At 57.9% G+C, this 25,629-nt stretch overlaps 1 protein-coding gene across 1 annotated transcript in view; it reads left to right on the top strand.

Moving 5' to 3' along the window:
• Nucleotides 1-2,150: 2,150 nt before the first annotated feature.
• The window catches only part of PLXNA2 (plexin A2), a 102,390-nt gene continuing 78,911 nt past the window's right edge, over nucleotides 2,151-25,629 (top strand). The window contains exons 1-3 of the mRNA XM_088526917.1: nucleotides 2,151-2,196; nucleotides 16,744-17,999; nucleotides 19,199-19,381. Of these exons, the coding sequence (XP_088383043.1) occupies nucleotides 16,812-17,999; nucleotides 19,199-19,381 (1,371 nt within the window). The 5' untranslated portion in view covers nucleotides 2,151-2,196; nucleotides 16,744-16,811. The remainder of the gene's footprint in view (nucleotides 2,197-16,743; nucleotides 18,000-19,198; nucleotides 19,382-25,629) is intronic.

Below are 25,629 nucleotides of genomic sequence, written 5' to 3'. Positions count from 1 at the left end.
AGGATTTGGCCCTTAGGAAATCATTAAGCTGTAAATCCTCGACATGACAGGCCCGAGGAACGCCGGGCTCCTGTTTCATGTCAGGGCTGCGCGGAGGCTCCTTAGCGCCAGCGTCGATAATTGGCTCAATGGTCTGGAAGCGCTCGCAGCCGCCGGCCGGCTCGTCCAAGGGCCCCCGAGCACCCACCGCCCCAGGAGGAGCTTCCCCTGCCCTCAGGGCCATCTCAGCAGCTCGGGGGGCTGCTCCGGGGCCGGGAGACACCGGGGCACCTGCAGGGGAGGTTGGCTCCTGGGGACAGCGTGGTCACCCGTGCACGGTGGCTCCTCGCTAGGGCTGGCTCTGGGGGGCCTGGACAGGACCGGGACAACAGCCGGTTTCTGGGAAATAGGCCCAGGTGCCACGATCCCTGAAATCCCTGGGCTTGTTTGAAAAGCCTGCTGAAATTTTGAGCCGTAATGTGAAGCTGTCCCATAAAGAGCGTTCGTGGAGAACGCGAGGGGTCCTGCGTACCGGACAGCAGCAAGGCGGGCTGCAACGCGGCATTTGGAGACTTTGTTCTCCTCTCCCTGGGCTTAAGGAACACATAGTTTGTGTTTAAAAGCAAAAACCTTCCTGAGTTATGCCAGCTGCGATCTGCAGATACCAAGGCAAGGGCCAAAGCTCATGTTTGGGGGACAGTGCCAGGAGGGGAGAGCAAAAAAACGCTTTCCATATCCCACAAAGATATTATGAGCAGAAAAACAAATTACTTGACAAGGTGCTTCCAAAGAGGAAGAATAGCATAAAATGCTGGTTAAATTCCTATTGATCTTTCACTCAGCTTCCCATATACATGTGGGCTCGACTATTTGATATTTCCTTTCACTGTCACAGGTAATAACTGAGTGGAAACAATCACTTCTAAATAACTGCCTATGATTCCTCTATTGTAGTGATTAGTGCTGAATAATTATTAGCTCTGCTGCACGGCGGCGGCGATGCCGGCAGGGAGGAGCGGCGAGGCGGGGGACACGGCCAGGGCCTCGCAGCAGCGGGCGCCGCTCTCCGCTCCCTTCAGCGGCTCTTCTGAATCAGCCCCAGCTGCGGAGCAGAGCCCTGCGTGGTGTTTCCTCAGCTCGGTGGCTCGTCCCCAAAGGAGACAGGGCAAAAATAAGAGTTTTTCTGGTGTTAGAAACTAGCGAAGAGCCCAATTCCTGTTGTTGTCTATGGAGTGGGAAATACAGAGACCACGCTGATGCTGCGCCCTGTCCGCAGGGTCGGGCAGGGCGCGGGTGGCACCGGTGGCATCGTCGCATGTCGCTGCGGAGAGCGTGTGCGGCCTCGGCTGCGGCCCCTCTCACTGCGTGGGACGGGACAGGACGCGCGAGGCGGCCCCGCGCGGGGGCACTGGCGGCCCCGCTGTCCCGCCGCGGCCCGGGGCAGCCCGGGGCAGCGCAGGGGGTGCCGAGACGCGGCCGGGACAGGCGGCTCCGCGCGGCGCGGGGCTCCCGGGGCGGCGGCGGCCCCGCTTCACAGCCCGCCCCGAGGCCGCGCTCGTGCGGGCGCCGCGGCCGCCAGGCGGCGCTGCGGGAGCCGCCGCGCGGGGAGCGGGGGCGCGCGGAGCGCCCGGCCCGGGGCGCCCGGGAGCCGAACCGAACCGAGCCGAACCGAACCGAGCCAGGCCGGGCCGAGCAGCGCGCGACAGGCGCGTAGCCTCCCGCGCGGCCCCAGGTGATGCCCGCGGCTCCCTCCGCAATTACCGCTCTAAGTCGCGTGGTAAAAAAAGGAGTCTCGAGGGTGAGGAGCGCCCGGCGCCGCGCGCAGCCCTCGGGCAGCGGCGGCCGCGGCTCGGGGCCGGGCCCGCGGTGCGGGTGCTGCATTGCGGCGCGCGGCCGTGCGCGCTCCCCGCGCCACCGCTGCGCGCAGGGCACCGCGGGGCCCCGGGGGCTCCGGGCCGTGCGGGGGGCGCCCGCGCGGAAACAGCGCCCCGGCTCCGCGCGGGGGGAAACTGAGGCCCGCGGGGCCGGCGGCGGCTCCGTGCGCGGCCCCGGCGGGCGGGCGGGGCGGGCGGCGGGGGCGGCGCGCGGGGCGGGGCGGGGCAGCCCGCGGTGCCGGCGCGCGCGCGAGCGGCGGCCGCGCTGAGGCGCTGAGGCGGCCGCGTTCCCGTGCGGCGCCGCCGCGGAGCCGGCGGCCCCGGAGCGGCGCGGAGCGGAGCGGTGAGTGCGCGCGGCGGCCCCGCCGCGGGGAGGGGGGGCCCGCGGCCCGGCCGCGCTGCCCGCGGCGGTGCCGGTGCCGGTGTCGGCGCGGGGGAAGCGGCGGTGCCGGCGCGCGGCGGCCCCGGGCGCTGCCCGGCGCCCCGGGGGACCCCCCTAGCCCCGTTCGCGTCCCCTAGAGCCCCCCGGTGCCCCCCCAGCCCCGCGGTTCGCTCCGCCGCGCGTCTCTGTGCGTATGTCCGTGCGGGCTCCTGCCTCCTCCAGCGCGCGGCTTCATTTGTCACCGTTCGGGCACGGTCTGGGGCAGGCAGCGCACGGAATAAACAGTTCCCTTCCATAAAAAGTTGCCGTTGACCAGGAGAGAGGCTTTGGGAAGCGCCGCTGAATCGTCACAGAAATCCCCCCCGCAGCTCCGCAGAGCCTTCCCGGTGGATGAGGCGGGGAGGGAAGGGGGGCAACCGCTCCGTGCTGCCCGCGGGGATCTGCCCGTGTGTCCGTCCGTCCCCGGCTGCGTGGCCGGGGTGTGCGGGGCGCTCGTGGCCAAGGCTGCTCCGTGTGCCCCACTGCGCTGTCCTTCGTGACCGCGGTGTAGCCTGGCGTGCTCCAGCGTTGTCCATGTCCAATCTGGAGCCAGCTGAACGATGTTCAATTAATCTGTGTTCTAGGGGGTATCGGCGAGTCGATAGGTTAGTGCTAAGTGAGGTGAATAGTAAGTGGTGGAAGAACAACGTGCGCTTGGGTGACCCACGGCTCGGGTACCCGCTCGGGTGCGAGGGGACATGACGTTGGAGAGCCGGGGCTCGCAAACCTGCTGCTCGTGGGCTTCCCCTTGCTTTGCTGAGCACTTGGTGCTTCCCTGGTGGTTTGGATCGCTCGGATAGATCTCGGCTGGCTTTGGGAGATGGTCTCGGCTGCCCCTCGCTGCGTGGCTTCATTGATGCGGTGTCTCTGCAAGTTAAATAGAATGACCTACTTGCTCCGGCTGAAACTGGTGCCTCAGAAGCTGGTGCTGTCTCCAGAACAGATGTTTATCTCCTTTTCCCTTAGACATGGAGGTGCTAGATCCTTTAGGGAGTGATTTGTTCCTCTTTATTGCTCTCCTTTTGCCATTTGTTGCCAGCTTGGGGAGCCTCAGTGTGAACTGCAGCATCCTGGCTTGGTGTGGGGGCCCGGGGAGCCTGGGCTTTGGAAACTTGGTGCAAGCGGCCAGTGAGCGAACGCACCAGCGCTGTCATGAAATGGCTTGTCGAGCAGAACAGCCACCTCGCTCAGTTTGTCGAACCATCCCTGCGCTTGTTGCAAGAAGATAAAGTAACTCAATTTCGCCCTCATTGTCTTTATAGTGTTATTTGATGTAATTAATTGTGGAGTTTTCCCCCCGGCTTATAACAAGTTTGTGCAGTGGAAACAGGTAGCAGATGCTGCTGAAGATCTGTGCACGATGCAGCAATGTGATAGAAACAGCTCTCCTGCGCTCCTATCACGCACCGTCTTGCTCCCCGCGTTAACCCTGAGCTTTCCCTGCCTGTTAGCAGACGGTAGCTTCCCACATTTCAATTAGATGCAAAAAGGAAACAAAGATCCAGGCTGGATACGGGAGCCTGGGAGAGAGGTGGCTGCAACTGCCCTGTGCTCTTTAACTCTCTTCAGCAAATTGCATTAGTATGTGACAAATTGGCTTGCAAAGCGGCTAAATGGAGATGACATTTGGTGCCGTTTGCCGTGCAGACCCCATGGTGTCTCAGGGAAACCTGTGTCCTTATCTCCCTGAAATCTCCAGCTGCTGCTGCCAGCCTTCCCGGAATGTGCTTTGGGAAGGGTGCCGGATGAGCCCGGGGCGGCTCGCAGGAGCTGCCCGGCACAGCCCTGCCGCAGGAGGAGCCATGGGGAGAGCCAGGAGCCCGGCCTGGAGGGGACGGCCACGGGGCGGCCCTCGGCGGCCCCTGCGCACCATAACGGTAACAATAACGTGGTAGCGGGGCTGCGGGCCCCTCCGCGCGGCGCTCCCGCTCCGGCCCCGCGGGATGCGGGATGCGCCGCCCCTCCGGACGGGGCATCCTCAGGAAGGAGAGGAGGGCACCCCGCGCGCCGCCCGCGCCAGCCCCTCGCCTTCCTCAACGCTCCTCATTATTCAGCTGATGTTTTTTTCATGGGCACCTTACAAGAAACACAAACAGGGGAGAAAGCGGAAGGCGGCGACACGTTTAAAATACACGAGAAAAGCGCTGGCAGGAGTATAATCGCTCTTATTCCAGATATGAAATATTTATGGGCCTAAGTTGTGGCAAGAGCCTCTTCCCCCCTCCCTCCGCCGAGGCTCCCCGGGGTGGCAGCCGCAGCCGGGCGGCCGGTCGCACTCTGTTCACCAGGAATAACTGGAATAACCCGGAGGTGCCGCAGCTCCCGGCCGGCCGCCCCCAGGGCTGCTGCTCCTTCCTCCCCCCCTTTCTCTTTTTTTCCTTTCCCAGGCAATTCAAACAGCGGTGAATGGACAAAAATCCCTCAAGGGAAACATTTTTTCACTTAGTTACAAAGATTTCATGGCTAATTAGGGTAAATGTGGTTTTTAGAGTGTTAATCTCTTAACCAGCTTGGCGAGGAGGGCCGCCCGCCGCCACAACAGGGAGGCGGGAGGGAAGGGTGCTCCCGAGTTTGCCGTGGGGCTTAGCCACGGAGCAGCGGGGTCCCGACGAGCCCCGCGAGCATCCGGGACGTGACCTATTTACACCCGCTAATCCCGGCAGCTCCTCCTGTCCTGGCGTCCGGGGCTGCTTCCCGCGGAGCCGGCAGGACCTGGAGGCAGCGGCGGCCGAGGAGCCCGCGAGCGCTTTGTGGGGAGAAGTGGTTCAGCCAGAGCCTCCGCATGAAAAGAAGTGGGAACAAAAGGAGAATCCAGGGCAGGGTTTTGTCCTTGGGAGGTAGAGGCTGCTGCCTGCCTGGGGGCTTTATGTGCACATTCCTTCTGCGTAGCTAATATTTATGTCTCTATAACATAGCAGCTAATATATATATTTATATTGCAGATATGTTATGTACACGTGTTTGTCATTGCCCCCAGCTGGCCCTGGCCAGGCAGCAGGGTCGGATCCTGGGCCGGCCGAGCACGGCACCGTGGGGCGGTGCAGGAGGGCCTGGGGAGCAGGTGGCGGGAGCGAGCGTGAAATTCCCGCGCATCCCGCTAGAGGGGCCGCGCCGGAGCCCACGGCAGCCTCCACACCGGAGCACCCGGCAGCCTCCGTGCCGGAGCCCATGGCAGCCTCCACGCCAGAGCGCCCGGCAGCCTCCACACCAGAGCGCGCGGCAGCCTCCGTGCCGGAGCCCACGGCAGCCTCCACACCGGAGCGCGCGGCAGTCGTGCGCAGGCCACATGTCCGCCTCGCGCTGCGCGACGCCGCCGGCCCGCCGAGGCCTGGGTGGTTTCTTGGCGCTTTTGGGACGCTGCTGCCGAGGGCCGATGCGCGGTTGGCTCCTGCAGCCCGGGTTGCCGCGGTGGAGGTCTCTGCTCTGCTCCTTGGGACCGCCGGCTGCCGCCGTCGCTGCCGTCGCTGCTTCTCTGGGCTGAGCCGTGAAGCGGGAGGCAGAGCGAGGAGCGAGGTGGACGTGTCGCAGAGTGAACGTTCAGTCCTGCTTCGCCAAGGCTAAAACCGCGTCCAGAGCAGCAGATAAAAGGCACCAGAGCTGCGTTTTTTTAACAACAGCCACAACAAAGTCAAGGTCATCTCCGAAGGCCACCGGGAGGTCCTGCTGGAAGTAGCTGAGCCCGATGCTCCGGCAGCCCCTTCCCGGCAGGACAGGGAGTCGCTCCGTGCCGCGCGGGCCTTCATTGCGGAGAGGCCGCGCTCTGCCTCTCCCGGGGCAGCCTAAGGAAAGCCGTTTGCTTTGCTGTCGTTACCAGCGCTTGGAAAAGAGCAGCTCGAGTTGGCTCGGCAGCAGCGACAGGTCGGAGTCGTGGGGAGCCCTGCCTGCCCTTTACCTTGTCTCAGGAAGCGCGGGAACGGGAGGGAAAACAGGAAGGCCAGGGCAGAGCCCGGCCGCGCAGCGGGGCTGGGAGGAAGCTCATCCACCTCGCGGGGCTCTGGCTCAGCTTGGAATGGCTTACCCAAGTTCTTTCCAGGCTCCGTGAGTTTGAGAACAAACCCCTCCTGGAGACACCTGCGTGAGGCTTGTGTTTCACCGTGGATTTCCATCCTGGGGGATCCCTCCCGCACCTTGCGGTGCGTGCTGGGCAGCGAACAGCAGAACCTGGAGGTATCTGGAGGTATCTGGAGGTCCCCACCACGCCAGCTCCTTGGTTGGCCTTGAAACCATGGGTGCAAATGTGTGAGGAACCAGAAGCAAACTTGAGGCTACAGGGACCTGCTGCTGAACGTAGGTCACCCATTTTGTTGTCCAAGCAGAACTGTCAATTTTAAGCATTCAAAAATGAGCTTGAGCTCCAGGATCTTGAGATGGCCTTTTAACGCTTACAGCAGAGAGGCTGTGTGCTCTCCATTCGCTTCCTGGGCCTCCAGTTTGTCTTGTCAAGATTTCCTTCATGACCCAGGGTGGCTGTTTCGGGCAGGAGAGGAAAGCTGCGATCCTGCTGGTTATAGGAACCAGCCTTGGGAAGAGCCGGCGCTGCGCTGAGCCCGTGCTCGCTGCACTGCTGGAACTGCCCAAGCCACGTGCCTGGAGCGGGCGATTTGCCTCCTTGTTGGGGATATTACGGAAGCAGCAGCAGGTACCACGGGCCGCAGCGGCTCGGTGGCTGGTCCAGGGAGCCGGCGAGGAGGACTCGTGCGCAGCCAGCTCGTGTTTTGACCCTTGTTCCCTGGGGCTGGGCAGATTTATTGATGCCAGAGCGGAGAAATGGTGAGTTGGCTGCGGGGGGATGTTGCAGCTCAGCTCCGTAAAGCACGCGGGCTGCCTCCTCTGCGCGCGCCTTCGCCAAGGAGCCCAGCGTCACGGTGACGGGAGCGGAGGATGGAGCCCTGCCCTCCCCGTCACGTTTCCTCCAGTGCTGGGTTATACCACAGCCGGTTGTGTTATTAAAAAGCCACTTGTGGGTTCCCTCCGCGTCTCAGCGAAGTGCGAACAGGTGGGGCAGGGAGTCAACAGCTTCTGTAACCACCAGGTGAGGGCTGTCCTGGAGCCTCGCGCTCCTGCGGGCGGTGACCTGGGGATTCCGCCGGGAAGGGGCTCGTGCCGCTCGCCTGGGCGCTGCGAGGAGCCTCCGGTGCTCATGGCCTGCGGCTCCGCCACGGTGCGACCCCGGGGCCTGGAGAAGGCCAGCACCAAGGCCCCGAGCCAGGCCTCGCTCCCGTTACTGAACGGTTTGTGCTGGGAGCCCCCGATGCCCTCGGGGGGACGTCGCGGCATGGCCGCGGGGGCTGCGGGTGCCCTGGGTGCCCTTGCTCTGCCCAGAAGTGGCTGCGGGTGCCGGTTCACCCGGTGCAGGGGAAGTCAGATGGACACAGGGAACGTTGGGTGGTTGGTGTCCCCGGATGCAAACTCGCCCTGTGCTATTGCAGGCAACCGGCACTTCTTGTGCTTTTATTTTGTTAAACGTTGATGCTGAGGGTAGGGTACCTGCTTGCAAACCTGTATGGGAAATACTGCTTCAAATCTGGACTGCGTAGATTGGAAGGCAGGTCTTCTCAAAACCACAAAAGCACAAAAAAAAGAATGCTTTCATGTTTACCCTTGAACCTGTTAAAAACCCAGGCCTTTGTTGTGACCCCATCTGTTGCTGTCCACTTTATCAGTTAACGTGACGGAGGTATCGGCTGTTGCTTTACAGAAGTTGGAAGGGCCGGATGAAACACCCTTGCAGTAAATGAGCTGTTTGGCTGCGAGAGCAACAAACGCTTCCCTCGGGCCATTTCCTTGCAGCAAGTTGCAGTGAGGTTTTCGAGGCGGTTGGCGAGGGGTTCGGGCTGCTCTTCGCCCCCCGGCCCGCGCCGCGCTGGCGCGTGCAGAGCCTAACGGCACAGGAGCCGCGTTAAGGTCCCGTTTGGTGCCAGCAGGTTCAGACGGTCTTTAAGATCTCATAGCAACCAGGAGCAGGAACAGGCGCTCCAGAGCTCATCAGGAGAAAGCCCTTTGCTGCTGCAGGGGTGTGGAACAAGGCGCTGCTCTAAGCACTTGTGTGACTTGGCTTTTCAAGGCATAAATTGGGCGGCAGGGGCAGATCCGTTACATCAGTTCCACCAAATAAATTTTCTGACTTGGAGTCGGTCACAACTTGTCTTGACTGAGTTGAGAAGTGCTAGAACTAATTCCCAGAGCCTCTGCTTTTGTTTCTCTCTCTTTAAGCATCTTCCAAGCATCTTGTATAACTTCCTTTAAAGAAGGGAAGCAGCGTGGGGGGTCACGGGAGCCTCCGGAGCAGAAGGCCGGGGGGATTGCACTGGTTTTGCAGGTCTTCACTTCTGAGAGTGAAGTCAGCACTACACTTGATCTTACTGCCCATTTCCTTATGAAATGACTTGTAAATAGGACTTTGGTCTTGGTAAATGAAACCTATTTTACTTTAAGGAGTAGTGATTTTTGGTAGTCAATAAAGAGCTGGCTGCTTTCTGTGCTGAGCAGCCCAAAAATGCACCATGTGGAGTGAATACCAATACTGATTTAGAAAACACTCGTATTTTTAAAGTTGCAAAACTACACTTTTTTTGAGAGAGAAGCTTGAGCTCCGATGTCTGTAGAGATTTATTTCTTGCCATAAAAATGATGGCTGAGATATACAGGCATTTTCTGATGTTCATGTTAGAAATGCTCTATCCAACATCCACCCTGGGACCGCTACGTTTTTCCCAAGGCTGCGGGACACCTCGAAGCTGCCGTAATGCGGACACGGGGACGGGGCGGCTGCAGGCCCCGTTCCTGGGGGTTTGGGACCCCGCCGGCGCCTCCTCCCGCGTTGTGCCACGTGAGCTGCGGATAGCAATGGGGAAACAAACCGTTTTGACTTGATTCCCTTCTCCTTTCAAGAGTAACAAAAAAAGCCCCTAGAAACAGTGCGAATTTTAACATGAGGAAAACCGAAATATTCACTCATTTCGTCATCCCAGACAAATTCCATTACATTCTCTGCAAAACTGCCATTATAAACAACGAGCTTTGCCAGGTTATCTGCACCAGGCATCTTGTTGCTGAAGAGGATATAACGTTAGTTTCCTCGTGGTTTAGCTTTTCGCACGTATTTGAGTCTGGCTGATGGTGTTCAGGTCGCGGGGGACTCGCGTCCGGAGGTGCCCGAGGCAGCGCGGGTGCCGTCCAAGCGGTCACAGAAGCTCTTGGACATTTGGAACCTCGTCTTCTGGAATGGAGGGTCGCTTTGGGTTTCTTCTTTCCTCTTGACCCTGTAGTTTCAGTGGAAGTTTGCCAGCTCTCAAGCCGTGTATAGCTGAAATCATTGAGTTTTGCCTAGATTTTGTCCCTCCTGATCCTCACGGTTTTATGGAAATGCCTCATGGCAAACCGGTGCGATGACATGTGCTCGTTCAGAGGGATGTGCGCGGGCGTGGGACCCCGTGCGCAGCCCCCCGGGATCGCACGGAGCCCTCGGAGCGTCCCCGGCACGTCCTGCGCTCCGGGATCCCCGCGTGCCCCAGGAGGGCGCGAGGAAGGGCCAGGTTGGTCCAGGGCTGGAATCAGCCCCTTGGGCCGCCCTCCACGCGGCTGCGGTACTGGAGGGGCCTTGGGCTCCTGCTGCATCCCGAAAAATCAGGCTGGCCGGATAGGGAGCAGGATAGGGAGCACTTGTGCTCTGCAATAGGAGCAGGGCCAGAGCAAGCGGATTCTGCAAGGAGCGTTGGATTACCGGGTGTGCTAGGAATTGTCACAGCAGGCAGACTTCGCAGCATTCCCGTGAAATATGGCCTTACAAGTCCTTGAAGGATTTATTGTTTTCCGGGCGCTGTTGGATCTGGTCCGATAGGCTGGATATAGGAAGGAAATGACTCAGTTGCTCTGCAGACAAGTGCAGCTTTGAAACTCAAAGAGGCAGGAGACAGCTGAGAGGCTCCAGCTCATTCCCGTTGGGAGCCGGTCGTTCCCGGTGCCTCCCGCTTGGGCTGCAGGCTGCAAACGTGGCTCCAAAGGCCCGATCCTGCCCGTGGCATCAGCGCTTGCAGCCGGACAGGGATTTGCCACAGAAAGTGCAGGGAACAGTGGACTGGGCAGGACAAGCGGAGGCTCTTGGAGCTTCGCGCCAGCGCGCGGCTGCCCGGCGCCTCTCAGCTCAGTTTCCTGCCTCGTGCTGTGATTTCTGGTTCCTGTCAGACGTGGACCCAAGCAAATGCCTTCTCCATCCCAGTATCAGCTTGGCTGCAGAGAGAGGACGTCTTAAATGACAGCGAGATCCTTACCAAAGAAACGAGAGTCAATGTTAAAAATAAAGAAAACAAGACAGCTTGTTTCATCTAAACAGAAGGGTTATTAAACAGGCTTGAATTAATCAGCGATCTGCCAGAGCTCTGAAATTGAAAAGCAGGGCAGAGGCTGCGGGAAGGAGCCGCTTTCCCAGGTAGACGGGGCCGTCCTGGCGCCGGAGGGGAGGGACAGAGCTCGGCTGCTGCTGGGACCCGTGGGCGGGTGTCGGGCTGCGACGCCACGGGCATCAGTCCGCTCCAGGGTGAACAGCGCGGGGCACCCGCAGCGCGGGCTCGCCGAGGCTGCTGCCCGCAGCCGGGGAAGGAAGTGTAAATGCTTTACGATTCCTGGGATTTGGGCATCTCAAAGCACTTTGGCAAATGCATCAAGCACCTCAGTGATGCACTTTAAAGGCAAGGCCTGCAGAGGCAAAGCAATCGGCCAAGCTGAGGCTGATGACACTTAACAGCACGAGCTGCACTAGAGGCAGCCAGGCGCGAGGCGGCTCACGGTCCCTGGAGGATCCCTGGTGCTGTGTGGCCTTCTCCCCATCAGCCTCGTTCAGGTTGGTCGTTAATTTAAGGTCATTTTGTTACCACATTCTTCCTTCCCAAATTCTTGTGATCTGATGGTGGGATCTGAAAAATAATTCCCTCTGCAGCGCGAACCGCTGCAATCCCGAGTTTGGGGCACAGGAGGGAGCGCCCTGCACCCGCCGGCGCCGCACGGGCCCTTCCATCCGCACATCCCTCTGCTTCCCTCCTGCTTCTCCTCCCGGGCACCTCCATGTGCGGGGTGATGAGGGCCGCCACGGGCACCGGGGCCCTTCACTTGTGCAGGTGTCACTTGGTGCTTTTGGTCCCAAATCAACATGATAAATAAACCCATTCCAGGATGGGATCGTCGGGTAGCTGGTGAACAGCTTCCAGACAGGGTGGATGTGTCTGAGTGTGCACATAAGCCGTTGCATGTTGTTAATAATTTCAACATGCTGTTGGCTGAGTGAAATCCATAGCTGCCCAGCTGGGGATTCAGCATTTTGGAAGGTAATTTTAACAAATGCACAATTTCCTGGTTTGCTTAGGTAAGAGCACTGTGGCCACTGTGTAAATACATCTGGCTGCCGTGGGGAGCGCTGGGGATAGGAGCCGCGCTCGCCTGGCACTGCCAAAGGATTTCTCTTTCAGGATCTTTGTTTAATGGAGTGGCTGGGGACCCATTTAATTTGAAGCTGGGGTTCTTCGCTTGCCTGTGGTGCACTTGGAGCGAGGCCAGGAGAAGCTGCTGCTTATTTTCCTCCTCCGGTTCGGTGGCCGCTCTGTGATCCTCCCTCGTGCTGAACGGTAATTCGCTCTTGTAATAAACTGCAGCTGGAAGTCACCTGGGGAACGCAGGGCTGACGCTCGGGAGATAAAACTCCGGGCTTTGCCACGGGGACCTCTCGACTAGCCTTGGGCGAAGCGTTTAATCTGCTTGTATCTAAGGTCACTAGCCATTAAATTCTTTTTTTGCTGGGGATAAAGTCCATTAATAAATATGAGATGCTCAGATACACAAGTGATGTGGGGCCGTGTAAACCTCAGTCCATCAAGGCTCAAGTGAGACGCTATTGAAAGCTTTTTCTAAGGGAAATAGTGGCGTAGACTGCTTGGAGAGGTAGTGGACTCTCTCTTTGGAGGTCTTTAAGATGAGTTAGACTGACATTCCTCGGGAATTATAGCTACACAACGGTTTCCAGCCTTGAATTTTATGATTTACAGTTATCCAAAGCCATTGACATGTTTATACAGGTTTGGAAGAAACTGCGATTTCTCAAAACTCGAATAAGCCATTTATGATACTTAAAAAGTGATGATTTTTCCCTTCCCTTTGTATCATGCTTCAAAGCAAGCAGGAAAATACGGGGTCTGTTCTATTCTGTGCACCAAGATGGTGCCGCCCTCCTGAATTCTGCTCTCCGTGACTGTGCGTGAATGAAGTCCTCTTCCCTGCACCTTTTCCATTGAAGCAAGCTAATTTATAAGCTATTTTGCAGCAGTGTGCTTGGAGCTCAATAGCTGCCAGCTGTAGTTTCTAAGATAGCAGGTGTAAAGTATCAGCACAGCCAAAGAAGGTGTCTGATTCCCACCACGTAGGTACTGGGGGTTGAGGAGGAATTTCGCTGGGGTGGGTGGCTAATTGCCCCCAGCTGCGACGAGCCCCATGGGACGTTTGGGGTGTTTGGGGAGCCGGGGGCTCCCGTGGGGCGGCTGCGGCTCCGTCCGTGCTCGGAGGCGGCTCCTCGGGTCTGTTCCTTGGGTTGGGGTCGCAGACGAGGCTGCCCGCGCGGCCGGCGGCGCCGCTGCCCCATGTGGTTGCACCAGCTCTGCCCCGCTGCCTTTGGGCTTCTCCTTGCCCCGGACCCGCTGGTGTGTGGGAGCGATGCAGGGGAAGAGGCAGCTTATCCGGTACATGTTGTATAAACAACATCCCCAGTCTGGACAGCGTGAGCAAATTCTGCGCATAATTCATGCCGTCGTGTTTGTTATCAGGGAAATGCCTTTCAGGTCTGCGTTTCGCTCTTCCCCTCCTCTTCCTCCTCCCCGGCCCGGAGGAAGCAATAGCCACAATGCTGTATTTTGCCCTCTTGGCTCTTTCTCAGAAAGCTGACGACAAGGCCGTGAAATACCGCGGTGGTGACGGAGCGGCGACGGGGCCGCGAGCGCCCGGCCGCAGGCGAACGGGCCGCCACACAAAGGCGTGAGGCAAAGAGGTGGTTTGTGCCCCAAACCCAAGGGGCTCAGCGTTGTGGATGGCAACCAGGTAAAACCAAGCCAAAACCTTAAAGCAGAGCACAAAGCACAGAGGGATGCAGAGGGACGGGCTCGGGCTGGTGGGGTGGTTCCGAGCGGCAGGTTCTTGTATTTTAGTTTGTTTTAGCTTGCGCAGCGCGGCCTGGCCTTCGGTGACCCTCTCTGTGGCTGTGGCAGTGTCCGGCTGCCGCGGACGCCCGTCCCCCCGCTCCTGGCCTCGCCGCAGTGAATCCTGCATGACCACGGAAAGCAGAAAGGGCAGAATCCACTTCCAGCTTGTGGCATCAGGGTAAAGAGCGGCAGCCCGGGGGGACCAAGCCCTGGGCAGGTCTAAAAGCAGCTTTAGGAGCCTGGAGTGGCAGGGAAGAGTCGGGAATGCTTTTCCGCCCCTCGTACCGCTGAGACGGGCGGCCTGCTCGGAGGTGCAGCCCAGCTCGGAGGGGACCGGTTCTTCCAGGGGCTGCACGGTGGGTTTAGCATCGCCGTGGTCAGCGTGACACCGGTGACAGGATCAGGCAGAGCCGGGAAATCCGATGGAAGCGGAAGCGAAGGGGCCTGTGAAGGCAGGGGGCTGCAGGCGAACGGGGAGGCACAAATCCTCCTTACGGCCCCAGCTCCATCCGCAGCAGAGCTGTGAGCTCCGCCGAGTGAAACACAGCTGCCGTGCTGATGACATCAAAATTGGTCCTTTGATCCGTCATTTTCCGCGGGAGATTCTCTCTCCTTTTTTTTTTTTTTTTTGCTTTAATTTTCCTTTTTTTTTTCCTAATGTGCATAAAATAACACTAATGACAAACTGTGGTGCCTGTAAGTGAGTGACAGCTGAAATGAGAGAAATGACTAATCATGCCTCCTGAAGCCCTGTCGCATGGAGATTAAATGAGCCCTTTTTTCTTCCCCCCTAAATGAGAATCATGGGCATTTGAATAATAATATTATAGTCTCCATTAGGATGACAGTGGGGGAAAAAAATCAGCTCAGACCTGTGATTATTCCTTCAATCTAATAATTATTTAAATACCAGATAACTCCTTTCAGCGTAATTGAGGCCTTTCAGCTGCTTGGGTTTATATTGTGTCCCTGAATTTACTCTCTCTTTCACCTTGTGTTACTAATAGCTTCAGATTGCTTTTAAGGGCACATTTTAAACTCTCTTCCAAATTTTTGTTTTTAATGGTCATACAGTATTAAGGGGTAGAGTTAAAGTCGCCCCGCTCCCGTTTCTGCTGGTGTTTAAGTGCGGCAGCTGCGCTGCCCGTCCCGGCCTCGCGCGGCCGCGTCCCAGGTGCAGGTTCCTCCCGTATCCACACGGGTCGGTTCCAGGCCCTGCTCCGTGGATCCGGCTTTCGGTTTCGCACCTGGAAAGGCAGGTTTCGCAGGGAAAGGCTATAAAATTGCCGAAGCCCAAGTGGGAGCTCCTCGTGCCCCCTGCGCATGCAGCACGTTTAAGTTCCCGTCCGCGCGGCGCTTTGCTCGCTTTGCCACGGCACCACCTCAGCGTTTTGCAAGCTGCTGCGCAGGAAACCCACTTTGTGCTGAGCCTTAGAGCAGCGGCCCCGTAGGAAGGACAACTCCCTGGGTAATGTCTTTTACTTTCTAGACTTCCCTTCGGTGCGAGAGCCCTCTGCCCCAGGAACGCCCCTTCCTTGATGGGAATAGAGCAGCTGAGGTAAGCGCTATTTTTGGTGGCCTGTTAGCGAAGGGAGATTTTGGCCTTTGAGGAATTCCCGCTCAGGCTGCTCAGCCCCGAGCCGCTTTGCTGAGCGCTTTGGCCGCCGCGCTTGCTCCGGGGCTGGGGCTCGCTGCAGCCCGCCGTGCTCGGAGCGGTCGCTGCCGCGTTCGCCGCTCACTGGCACTGTCGTCGCCGCGCACCGCGGGGTTGCTTTGGTGGATTTGGGCTTCTCCTGGTTTTGTTTGCTAGATGTTGTTGTTCCTCCCCTGCGGGCGCTTCTCTGCGTGTCTCCAGGGCGCAGGATGCTCCAGCCGGCAGCGGCGCCGCGTGCCCGGGCTCCGCGCGGCCGTGTTTCGGGACGGCTCCGTCCCGGGAGGAAGCGGCGCCCCGGCTGCCGCGGGGCCCGGCCCGAGGCCGGCGGTGCCAGCAGGGCCGCGGTGACGGCGCCGAGCGGCTCCGCGGCGGCCGGAAGGGCGGCCGAGACGCGCGGCGAGGCCCCGCCGGCAGCGCCTTCCCGCGGCGAGCTCCCGCTTCCGAAGGAAATTCCAGCCTCGCGATTCCTCTGCGGCGCGAGGGCGATGGGGCCTGGCCCGGCCCTCCCCGCCAGCGCTGCCGCCGCGGGGCTCGTCGGGGTGCGGGAGGTCCGAGGCTTTGCGGACTGGGCTTCTGTGAGGGCACGTGGGGCTGCTGAGGAGGAGGAGGAGGAGGAGGAGGAGGAGGCGCTGCCTCGTCCCCCAAGGGCTGCACACAGGTGCCTCGTCCCTCGTGGCCGGGGTGGCCGAGGGGGACGTGCTGCTGTCGGGGCGGTGTAGCCCGCGGGTGTTGATGCCCTCCTGGCCCTCCCCGCGGCAGCAGGTTCCTCGGATCCGTCCTCACGGCGCTCCCCGCTCCTCGTGTTTGCTGATTTCGTTGTTTTTCTGCTCGTTGTGCAGGATTTCCCGTGCTCTTCTGCAGGCCCTGCCTCTTACCACGTGCAGAATGTGCGTCTGTCTCCTCTGCTTTCCCCATCCATCTCTCGACTTCCCTCCTCACTCCATGCACAATCTCCCTCTTCTTGTCCGAGTGGTTTTTTTGTACCGAGCTGCTGTCTGCAAGGGCTCCAGGGCCTTTGTGGTGGGAGGGGAGCCTGGCGTCTCCCTGGCTTTCCAGCAGAAAGACCGGGCAAGGGCTGTGGAATATTTTGGGTTGAGAAGTGCCCGTATGGATATTTCTGAGCTCTGCTTAGTGGGAGAAAGCAGTTGCTGCCAGCTTTGTTGCGTGTGTGCTCAGTGCACTTGCCTGCACGAGACTTCTACCCCAGGTTTTCAAATTAAATCATAGAGGATTTAAAGGTAGAAACCACCTCTTATTTCCTCTGTTGCTTCCAACAACATGCCCTGCAGGAGACATCCTTTTAGCCAAGATTGCAGATTGACGTTGGGTGTGTGAACTGCAGGCTTTGTCTTGGGCTGGAGCTGATTATCCCCTCCCATGGCTGAGCCGAGTACATTGCAAACAGCTAAACCACATAACAAATTAACACGCAGAGCCTGAACCAAGTGGCAAAGCATCAAGACTGAACTGCTTACCAATAAGTAAGGAGACCTGCTTAATTCTTGTTGGGCTCAGAGACGTCCTCACTCTATCTCAAGGACTGTATAATTAGATGGTCGCTTCTGAATTCTCTCTGCAGGGCACCCTAGGTCTAATCCTCTGCTCTGAATGCTGTTTTCTTTTTCTTTTTCCCCGTAGAACCATGTGAGGAACATTGCCGGGGCAAAGGACGAACGCAGGGCACACGGAAGTTTGCCTTTCCCAGGATGGATCAGAGGAAGAACTGGCCTCGGCTACTGGACTCCGACGGCTGCTCAGTGGCTTTAGTCTGCCTCTTCTTGGCATCGCTTTCCCGGAACGTGTCCAGCAATGCCTTGTTCAGCACCTTCCACTCCGAGAACCGGGACTGGACCTTCAACCACCTGACTGTCCACCAAGGCACCGGAGCCGTCTACGTTGGAGCCATCAACCGGGTGTACAAGCTCTCAGGGAACCTGACCATCCTGGTGGCTCACAAAACCGGGCCCGAGGAGGACAACAAGTCTTGCTACCCACCCCTCATCGTGCAGCCGTGCAGCGAGATCCTCACCCTCACCAACAATGTCAACAAGCTGCTGATCATCGACTACTCGGAGAACCGGCTGCTGGCGTGCGGGAGCCTCTACCAGGGGGTCTGCAAGCTGCTGCGCCTGGACGACCTCTTCATCCTGGTAGAGCCGTCTCACAAGAAGGAGCACTACCTCTCCAGCGTCAACAAGACGGGCACCATGTACGGCGTGATCGTGCGCTCCGAAGGGGAGGACGGGAAGCTCTTCATCGGCACGGCTGTCGACGGGAAGCAGGATTATTTTCCCACCCTCTCCAGCCGCAAACTTCCCCGGGACCCGGAGTCATCAGCCATGCTGGATTATGAGCTGCACAGTGACTTTGTGTCTTCCCTTATCAAAATCCCCTCAGATACATTGGCCCTTGTTTCGCACTTCGACATCTTCTATATCTACGGTTTTGCCAGTGGCAATTTTGTCTATTTTTTGACCGTGCAGCCGGAGACCCCGGAAGGAGTGTCCATCAACTCGGCCAGCGACCTCTTCTACACGTCTCGCATCGTCCGTCTCTGCAAAGATGACCCCAAGTTCCATTCCTATGTGTCCCTGCCCTTTGGCTGTGTCCGAGGGGACACCGAGTACCGCCTCCTGCAAGCTGCCTACCTGTCCAAGCCGGGCGAGGTGCTGGCCAAGTCCCTCAATATCACGTCCCAGGAGGATGTCCTCTTTGCCATCTTCTCCAAGGGGCAGAAGCAGTACCACCACCCCCCGGACGACTCCGCGCTCTGCGTCTTCCCCATCCGCGCCATCAACGCGCAGATCAAGGAGCGCCTGCAGTCCTGCTACCAGGGGGAGGGCAACCTGGAGCTCAACTGGCTGCTGGGGAAGGACGTGCAGTGCACGAAGGCGGTAAGGGAGCCTCGTGGCCTCGACTGCGCGCGGGCTGGCAGAATCCACCTGTGTTTTGGTGCCTCAGTTTCCCCGCACACGGGGCAGCTGCAGCAGCCCTCTTCATCTTTAGTCCTTGTCGTTATCAGGCAGTTGTGACAATGAGAGGAAGAGGCAGTTTTGAAGTAGATGAATAGCCTGCTGCTGCTGGAAGTGCTCTGCCGTTCCCAACCTCAGGCGCTAAAACTCCAAGGAAGCCAGAGGAAGGCTGTCCTGCCCTTCCCGCAGCAGGAGGGTACTACAAACAAACTAACAAGATAAATACAAATGACAGTTGCATCTTTTGTGTTTTTATTCAGCTGATTTCTTTAATCTTGATTCACATGCAGATTGTTCCTGGGCTGACTTGAGAATCCCTGGGGCCTTCTTTTGCCAAGCATATTAAGTTTGGCTGCTAGGAGATGATAAACGTGGGTTAAATGAAGTAAAGGAAGGGAAGTGGAGAGGAGCTAGAAGGCTGTCTAGCACAGGGGAGAGTCACGGGCTGATTTCCCCATCTCAGTTGCAGCTAGATAGGCCGAATGTTTGGTAGTTACTTCACATCCCCCATGGAAAATGAGGGAGCGGAGTTACCGCCGTCGCGGTGAGCTGCCGGTCCTGCCACAGCCCTGCCGCCTACTCCGTGCAGGGATTTACTGGGTCTCAGCTGATAGGGCTTAATACCACCTAGCCAGGTTCTCCCTTACTGGTGACAAGTGCTCCAGGGAGAAGCCAGTGTCCATATCCTCTGTATGGCAGAGGGAGACTGAGGCACAGCAAGGACATCTCTGCAGCTAGGTAGTAGCAGAACAAGAATTTATCTTGGACTTTGGGGACTGGTCACATCTGTGTGAGGGAAAGTGCATTACTGCTCAGCTCTTGGGTCGGGGCGCTGCTGGTGCTCCGCTTGCGGCTGCTGGGATAAAGGAGACAGGGACGGAAATGGGGGTGCAGGAGAGGCAGTGCAGGCTTCGTGGATGGGCTCGTGTGCTCCTGTGTGGGCCCTGCATCCACAAGGGAGCTGCCCTGGGAAGGCTGGTGGATTCTGACAACCAAAGGAGACATCCCCGGGTGAACCTAGGGCTGCAGCTCAGCCCTGTCCCGCACGCGTGCGCGGCGGGGACGCGGCGCGGGGGACGGCAGCTCCCGGCGCTCACGTCGCCCTGCTCTTGTCTCCGCAGCCGGTTCCCATCGATGACAATTTCTGCGGGCTGGACATCAACCAGCCCCTGGGCGGCTCCACGCCGGTGGACGGGGTGCCGCTCTTCGCCTCCAGCCGGGACCGCATGGCCTCCGTCGCCTCCTACGTGTACAACGGCTCCAGCGTGGTGTTCGTGGGCACCAAGAGCGGCAAGCTCAAGAAGGTGAGCGCGTCCCTGCGGTGCGGGAGCCGCGGCCTTGCCGAGGGACACAGCCTGAGCCAGGGACACGTCCAACGCTGTCCCTGGTGCGTTCGGCTGCGGCGGTGCCTCACGAGTGCCGAATCCTCCTGCTGTGTCTCTTATCCCATCCCACATCCATAGCGGCTGTCTCTGGAGGGAAGGCTGAGCGCGAGGACACTTTGGGCAGGGGCATTGCTGGTTTGGGCAGGGCTCCGTTTGGTGGCTGGAGAGCTGTGAATGGGTTAACCTGGCTGCTCTTGGGAACCCAGCCCCAGGGCAAGGAGCCGCTGCCTCCTGCCCCTGCTCTTCCCCCAGACAAGGGTGATTGATCAGCCCTGCAAGATAAAATTCCTCATCCTTTACTGGGGCTGGTTGCCCAGGGCAAAGGAACACCCCATGTTGCTCTGCTCTCCCAGCAACAAGAGAGGATGGGGGTGATGGTGGATGAAGGCACCGGGGTGTTTTCCTCCCTGTTTCCTTGAAACTGCTGTTTTCAGCAGGAGAGGTGCAAAGTCTGGGCAGGTCCAATCACACTTCTGGTGAGAGTGGCCTACGCTAGTTGTATCTCAGAAGTCCCACATTTAAAATGAGTCTAAAAATGGACTCGTGGAGGTGTAGGCAGGTACTTTCGTGTGGCCCTGGCTTTCAGCTATGCCAGCTCATCAGTCTTTGCAAAAATTGGATCTTTCTTGGGCAAAACTAGCTTTATAGCTGCTGCTTTGCAAAACAGAGGTCCTTCCATTAACCTAAAATGTCAACGAGAGCCATTAGGCGAGTCCTCTAAATGCAGACTGCTTCCCAGCGCCAGGGAAAGAGTTAACAAATGTAATCAACAGCAGGTTGTTAATTTTTTTGTGTCCTTAAGCAGCAGGGAATTTCTTTCTCATCTCTCCAGGAAGATACAAGGACAGGCAGATATTACAGTCGAATCTCTGCATCATTTTAATTACATCAGTTCATTAATATTCCTTCAGCACTTTACAAGTGCTGAGTGGTAGTAAATTAGGTGCCTCCCTGGTGCCTGCCGCGCTGCAGCGGGGCAGTTTGGAGCAGTGTGGAGCCGAGGCAGCCTCCCGCGCGCTCCTCCTTGCTTTAATTCTGGGTTTGTGATCGAACGACCCCACCAAACTTCTCCCTTTTTCCAGGCAAAGCAAAGCTGTGTGTGTCAATCCATCCTGCTCTGTGCGGAGCAGGAGTGGGGCAGATGGAGAAAAGAGAAATAAGGGCAATAGCTCAAGTTTTGCCTGCTTGAGCCAGTGGTAAACAGGTGCTGAGGAAATGGGTTCGTGTCTCCGGTGAGTTGACTCTCAGCATCTGCTAGAACCAGCCTTCCGTGGCATCTGCCGGGCATCCTTCTCCCACGTTTATCGCTGCGGGTCAGACCCGGGTGCCCCCGTCACCCTTCGTGGGGCTGGTCCTGTCCCGTCCGCTGCTGCACGGGGCTGGGGCTGCTGTTCTTCTCTATCCTGTGGTCCCGTCCACATATTTATGAAGTCTGTTCCATTTGACACGTGGGATTATGTTTTTATACGGCCTGAGAGAGGAAGCAGCTTCGCCTGGAGCCGTGGGCCACGCTCGGCTGCGGAGGCGGCACCGCAGAGCTGTTGGGAAGGCAGCACATGGGCTGGGGGGCACATTGGAGAACGGAGTCCTCTTGGAGCCGGCTGCGGTGCTCAGCGCCACGGACACGTCCCCGTGTCCTTCCCCTGGTGCACGGCGCGGACAGCACGAACGCACACAGCTCCGCAAGGAGCCGCCGAGAGCCGCGGGCTCCAACCCGCGCCGCTGCCCACGCGCCGGGTTCCGAAAGCTCTCGCACCTATTCCCGCTGCCAGCGCCGCTGCTTTACTATGGAAACCAGCTAGTGGGCTCCGTGCCGGCTTCCCAAGATAGGTTTGGGCTTTTTCTGCAGCTTCAGGAGAGAAGCCAGGGAGCAGCTCTGACGTTTTGTCAATCTCCCTCTGCATCCCTGCGAGAACTTGCTGCTGGAGAGGCCGGGTGATCCCGCTGCCCTCCGTCCTCCCCAGTTACTTCCCAGGAGAGTAACTCCATGCAGCTTCCTAGTCCCGTTCTCCTTTCAAAAGATCCCTGTTTCCCGACTGGGCTAGAGCACCATATTACAGCCCTAACCACTCAGAATTATGAATTCTTGGGGAAAAAAAAAGTAATTTTCATCCAGGAAAATCAGAGGAGACATTAATGCAACAGTTAACAGCAACTAAGTGCTGGGGGGAGATGTCAGCTTGCTTGTTCTGTTTATGGCCTTTATGCAATTCCATCAATATTGATGTGTGATGCCTTTGATTTTGACACTAATCATTGCTATGAATTAAATTTGCAGCCATATAATTAGGACTGCTATTAATAGGGCCTCAAGCTAAGTACTGCTGTGCTAGTTGTCTTCTTCCTGATGGAAAACGGCATCCGCAGAACCTGGCTGATGCGGTTTGCCTGGTAGGTGCTGGGGCTGCTGTGGAAACTGCCCTCCCTTCGTTCAGAGGGGTCTTCCGAAAGGCCGGGGCTGGCCCAGGGGATTCCTGGGCGGACCCTGGTGTCGCCCCTGAACTTCGCAGGAATTTGCTGCTTCTCTTTAGGCCGTATAGATTTGGCATGAGAGAAGGAAAGCAGGAAGAAAAGAGGAAGCCCCAGTTCTCGAGTCTGAAGGGAGGCCTTTGCGAGTCGTATTTCCATTTTAGCTGCCCTTCCTCATGCAAATCTTTCCATATATATCTGTGCCCTCTGCAATTTCAGCACTTTCTCCCCCTGTTTGCATTCCCAGTTTTGTCTCCGCAGGCGGAGCGCGCTGGCTAGGAGAGCAGTGTGGCTCAGCACTAGAAATCAATCTTGTATTTCATCTCAAGAGGTGTGTATCTTATTAGATCTAATAAATCAGTGAAGTGCCCTTCATTCAGCTTGTCAATGGAGGACATTGTTTGTGATCAGGAGTAAGTAAATGTCTCTCCTGTGTGTGGTGGTGCACGGGCTGGGTGTTATTTCACCATCAGGCTGTTTATGCCTCCTCTAAGAGCAGTGAAGTCGGCAGCAGCGCGTGTGGCCGCGTCCCGCGCGCGGGAGCTCCGGTGCTGCGCGGGGGGCGTCCCCAAGGGACGAGCAAGGGCAGTGACTTTGGGGCTGGTGGTTTTGACTTGGCACTGAGTTATTCCAGCAATGGCTGGAAGGGACACGGAGAGTTGGGGTGTCTTTCTCAGTGCTGGTCGCGTTAGAGCCACCCAGGGTCTGCCTGAAAGCTGCTCCGGCGCTTCCAGATCTGTCCACAAGAAGCCGAAGGGGCCCTTGCCCGTCCTCGGGGCCCTTGTCCCTCCTCGGTGCCCATGCTGGTGCCACAGGCAGGAATTCAGGGCTGGAGCTCGTGGTTATTTCTGCCATCGGAGCTGCAGGGTGATGTTTACCTCTGATTCATCCCATTCCTCGTGGATAAAGGAGTGTCATCTGTTGTTCTAAGGCAGGTAATGCGCTGTCCCAGTTGCAGCTGCGTTTGTGCACGGCTGCAATCAATTCTGGCGTGCAAGGTGACCCGTGAAGAGCTGTTTGGGATGTCTCTGGGGGAAGACTGCTACAGGAGGGGAAAAAAGGAGCCTTGCTGTAAGCAGAGTCTGCATGATCACAAATGTGCCTTTCTTTACCTGTTGAATGGCTGCGTGCTCAGGGCATGGTGCTGGCTGCCCGTGCTTCCAAAGGGAGCCAACGCTCCGCTCCAGCAAGGGGCAGCGATAACCGATCGGATTACTCAGCCAGGGCAAAGCAAACTTTAAATGTGTTGTTACTTCGTGGTATGTGATAGTTTTATTCAGCTTGGCTGATTTAACTTGTTCCATTAGTAGGAATAAAATAGGTCTTCACAATGAAATATACATCAGGAGCTGTCCTTATCTGCCTCCGCGCGGTGGATGGTTATCTCATCCTTTTAATTCCCCCGTAATTATCACCCAGGCTGGTCTGCAGCACCAGGGAAGAAGTCAGTTGCATCAGCGTGTGGAGGAGCCGAGAGGACATCAGACAGTTATTGAACAGATGAAAATCATTTGCTTGCAGAGCCCTTCCAAAGGACTTTCCAAGTTTGGAAAATAGGTTGTAACATTGGATGCGGTGCTGACTCGGCCCTTCCCGGTCAATCCATCGCCCTCGGGAAAGGAGACCATGTCCCAGCAGAGCTGTCGGGCTGCTCGATTGAGGCAGCTGTTGCCTTGAAAGCCCTGAGAAACAGGACTCTGTTCTTGCCCCAAGATGGGAAATAAAAGGGAATTTATATGGTGTGATAATGTTCATGATTCCCTCTGCTGTGATAAGGAAGCTGGAATTTTTCCAGCCTCATAAGGTAGTTCCTCCTTTGCTTCCATGGTGTAAAATGGATGCTCCCAAATCATGACCCTGGCAAAAGAGGCCCCTGAACAGGCCCCCAGACTCCCTGCTCATCCCTTACGGTGCTGAATGGTAATAGGTGGAGCGGGAGCAGCGCTTTTCAGCTGGAATGTGTGCAGGGAATCAGGAAAGGGCTCCAGGCCGAGGGAGAAAGACCCGTTCCTGGGGAAGTCATAGCTGGCTGGTCAGTGTTTAAGAGAAGCTAATTTCGCCCATCAATACTGATGCAGATGAAATGGGAGCGAGGATGACAGAGGAAATGGAGTGCTTTCGGGAGCAGAAACATTATTAATTTTCCCCTCCTTCAGCTCCTTGGAGACACATCTGCTTAAATGGCCTGATGAGCATCTCAAGTAGTCATTGGGAAGCAGGGGAAGGTGAGGGGAGCGCGGGGCCTGGCGGGAGGCCGGGGCTGGAGCCCGGCTGCTCTTTGCCGTTGGCCGGGGCAGCGGCGGTGGTGGCTGGGCTGGAAATACCACGCGTTGGAGAGGGCCGGTTCCTCGCTCCGGTGTGTCCACGGCGCTCCGGGACACTGGGAACAACGGGGGAGCCCGGCGCGGGGCGGGAAGCTCCCGGCCGCGGGGCGCAACGCGGCTGCGGAGGGGGACGCGGGGACGGGGTCACAGGAGCCAGCGGAGCGGGGAGCTGAGGCAGAACGTGGAGGAGGAGGGCACGAAACACCCTGGCGAGCGCGGCTGCCGTGGCCGGGGCAGCTCCTGGCTCCCCTCCCGCTGCCCCGGCAGCTCCGCGTTTCCTCGCGCGGCCGAGGGCTCGTCTATTCTCTCCGGGTGTTTGTGATGTTCCTTGCCCTTTTATCCATCTTAATCCCCTGGCTCTGGGGCACGGTGTGACAGCTCCCCACTCATTAGGTGTCTCCAGGAAGTCGCAGCTGATGCTAATCAGCCAGGAAGGGCGCCGCATCTCGTGGAAAGAAGGAAAACGTGAGGGTACCGTGCGGGTGAGGATGCCTGGATTGTTCTTCTCATTTTACCCGCTAGTTCTATTGATGTGACATGGAATATATCATTGAAGCTCATAGTTTTCGGCTCTGCAATTTGCATATGGTGATTTACAGCCCCTACAGTGACTCTTTGCCATACGCCGCAGCCCCGAGGATGCCCTGTCCCCTTTGCCGGGTGTGGAGACCCGGGGCCGGGAGTGACTGGCAATGGGATTCACCAGGATTCGTCCCGTGATCCTCCTGCCTACGTCTTCGCAGGGTCCCCCCGCCACGTTTTTCCCTGTTATTCTTTTCCTTTCTTTTGTTTGGTTTCACGTCTTTGTATCAAACAGATACATGCAGATGCAAGTGATGTGCATTTAAAATGAACATACACATCATAGAGCCTCGCTATTATACCATGTGGGTTTTTTTTGTGGTAAGCTGCTAAATTATTTATTGTGTGCTGGGCTTTAATCTCATAAACCTGCCTGCAGGCCTTACGCGAGGCAGCCGGCGCGTCCTGGGAAGCGGAGGAGCAGGCGGCACAAAGCGCCGCGGCGCTCCGAGGTGCTGATTTCACCTCCTGCCTCGGCCTCTTCTCCCCCTCCTCGCTCATTAAAAGCAGCAGGGCCTGTTAAGTTGGTTGTTGCCACTAACTTGAGCGTTGATTTGCATTTGCTGCGTGGAGAGGATGCCAGCCCGGAGATCCACGCTAGTCGGGGAGAGCGAGAGTCAGTCCCCAGAGCTGCTTAAAGCAAAGAAAACAGGGTGAGGAAGAGACACGGGGTAAAACAGGGTCTTTGCAGGGAGCGCGGCCGTGCCTGCGGCCGGGAGCACGCAGCTCCGAGCGGAGCAGCTCGCGCGCCGAGCTAACGTTTGGCTGACTAATGCGCTGTTTGGTTTGCTA

The sequence above is a fragment of the Tinamus guttatus genome, unplaced genomic scaffold (assembly GCF_059628265.1).
Source record: "Tinamus guttatus ecotype Peru unplaced genomic scaffold, ASM5962826v1 Tinamus_guttatus_pri_ptg000259l, whole genome shotgun sequence".
Taxonomy (NCBI): Eukaryota; Metazoa; Chordata; class Aves; order Tinamiformes; family Tinamidae; genus Tinamus; species Tinamus guttatus.
Note: the sequence above shows the minus strand (reverse complement) of the source record. Positions and strands in the feature narration are given on the sequence as shown.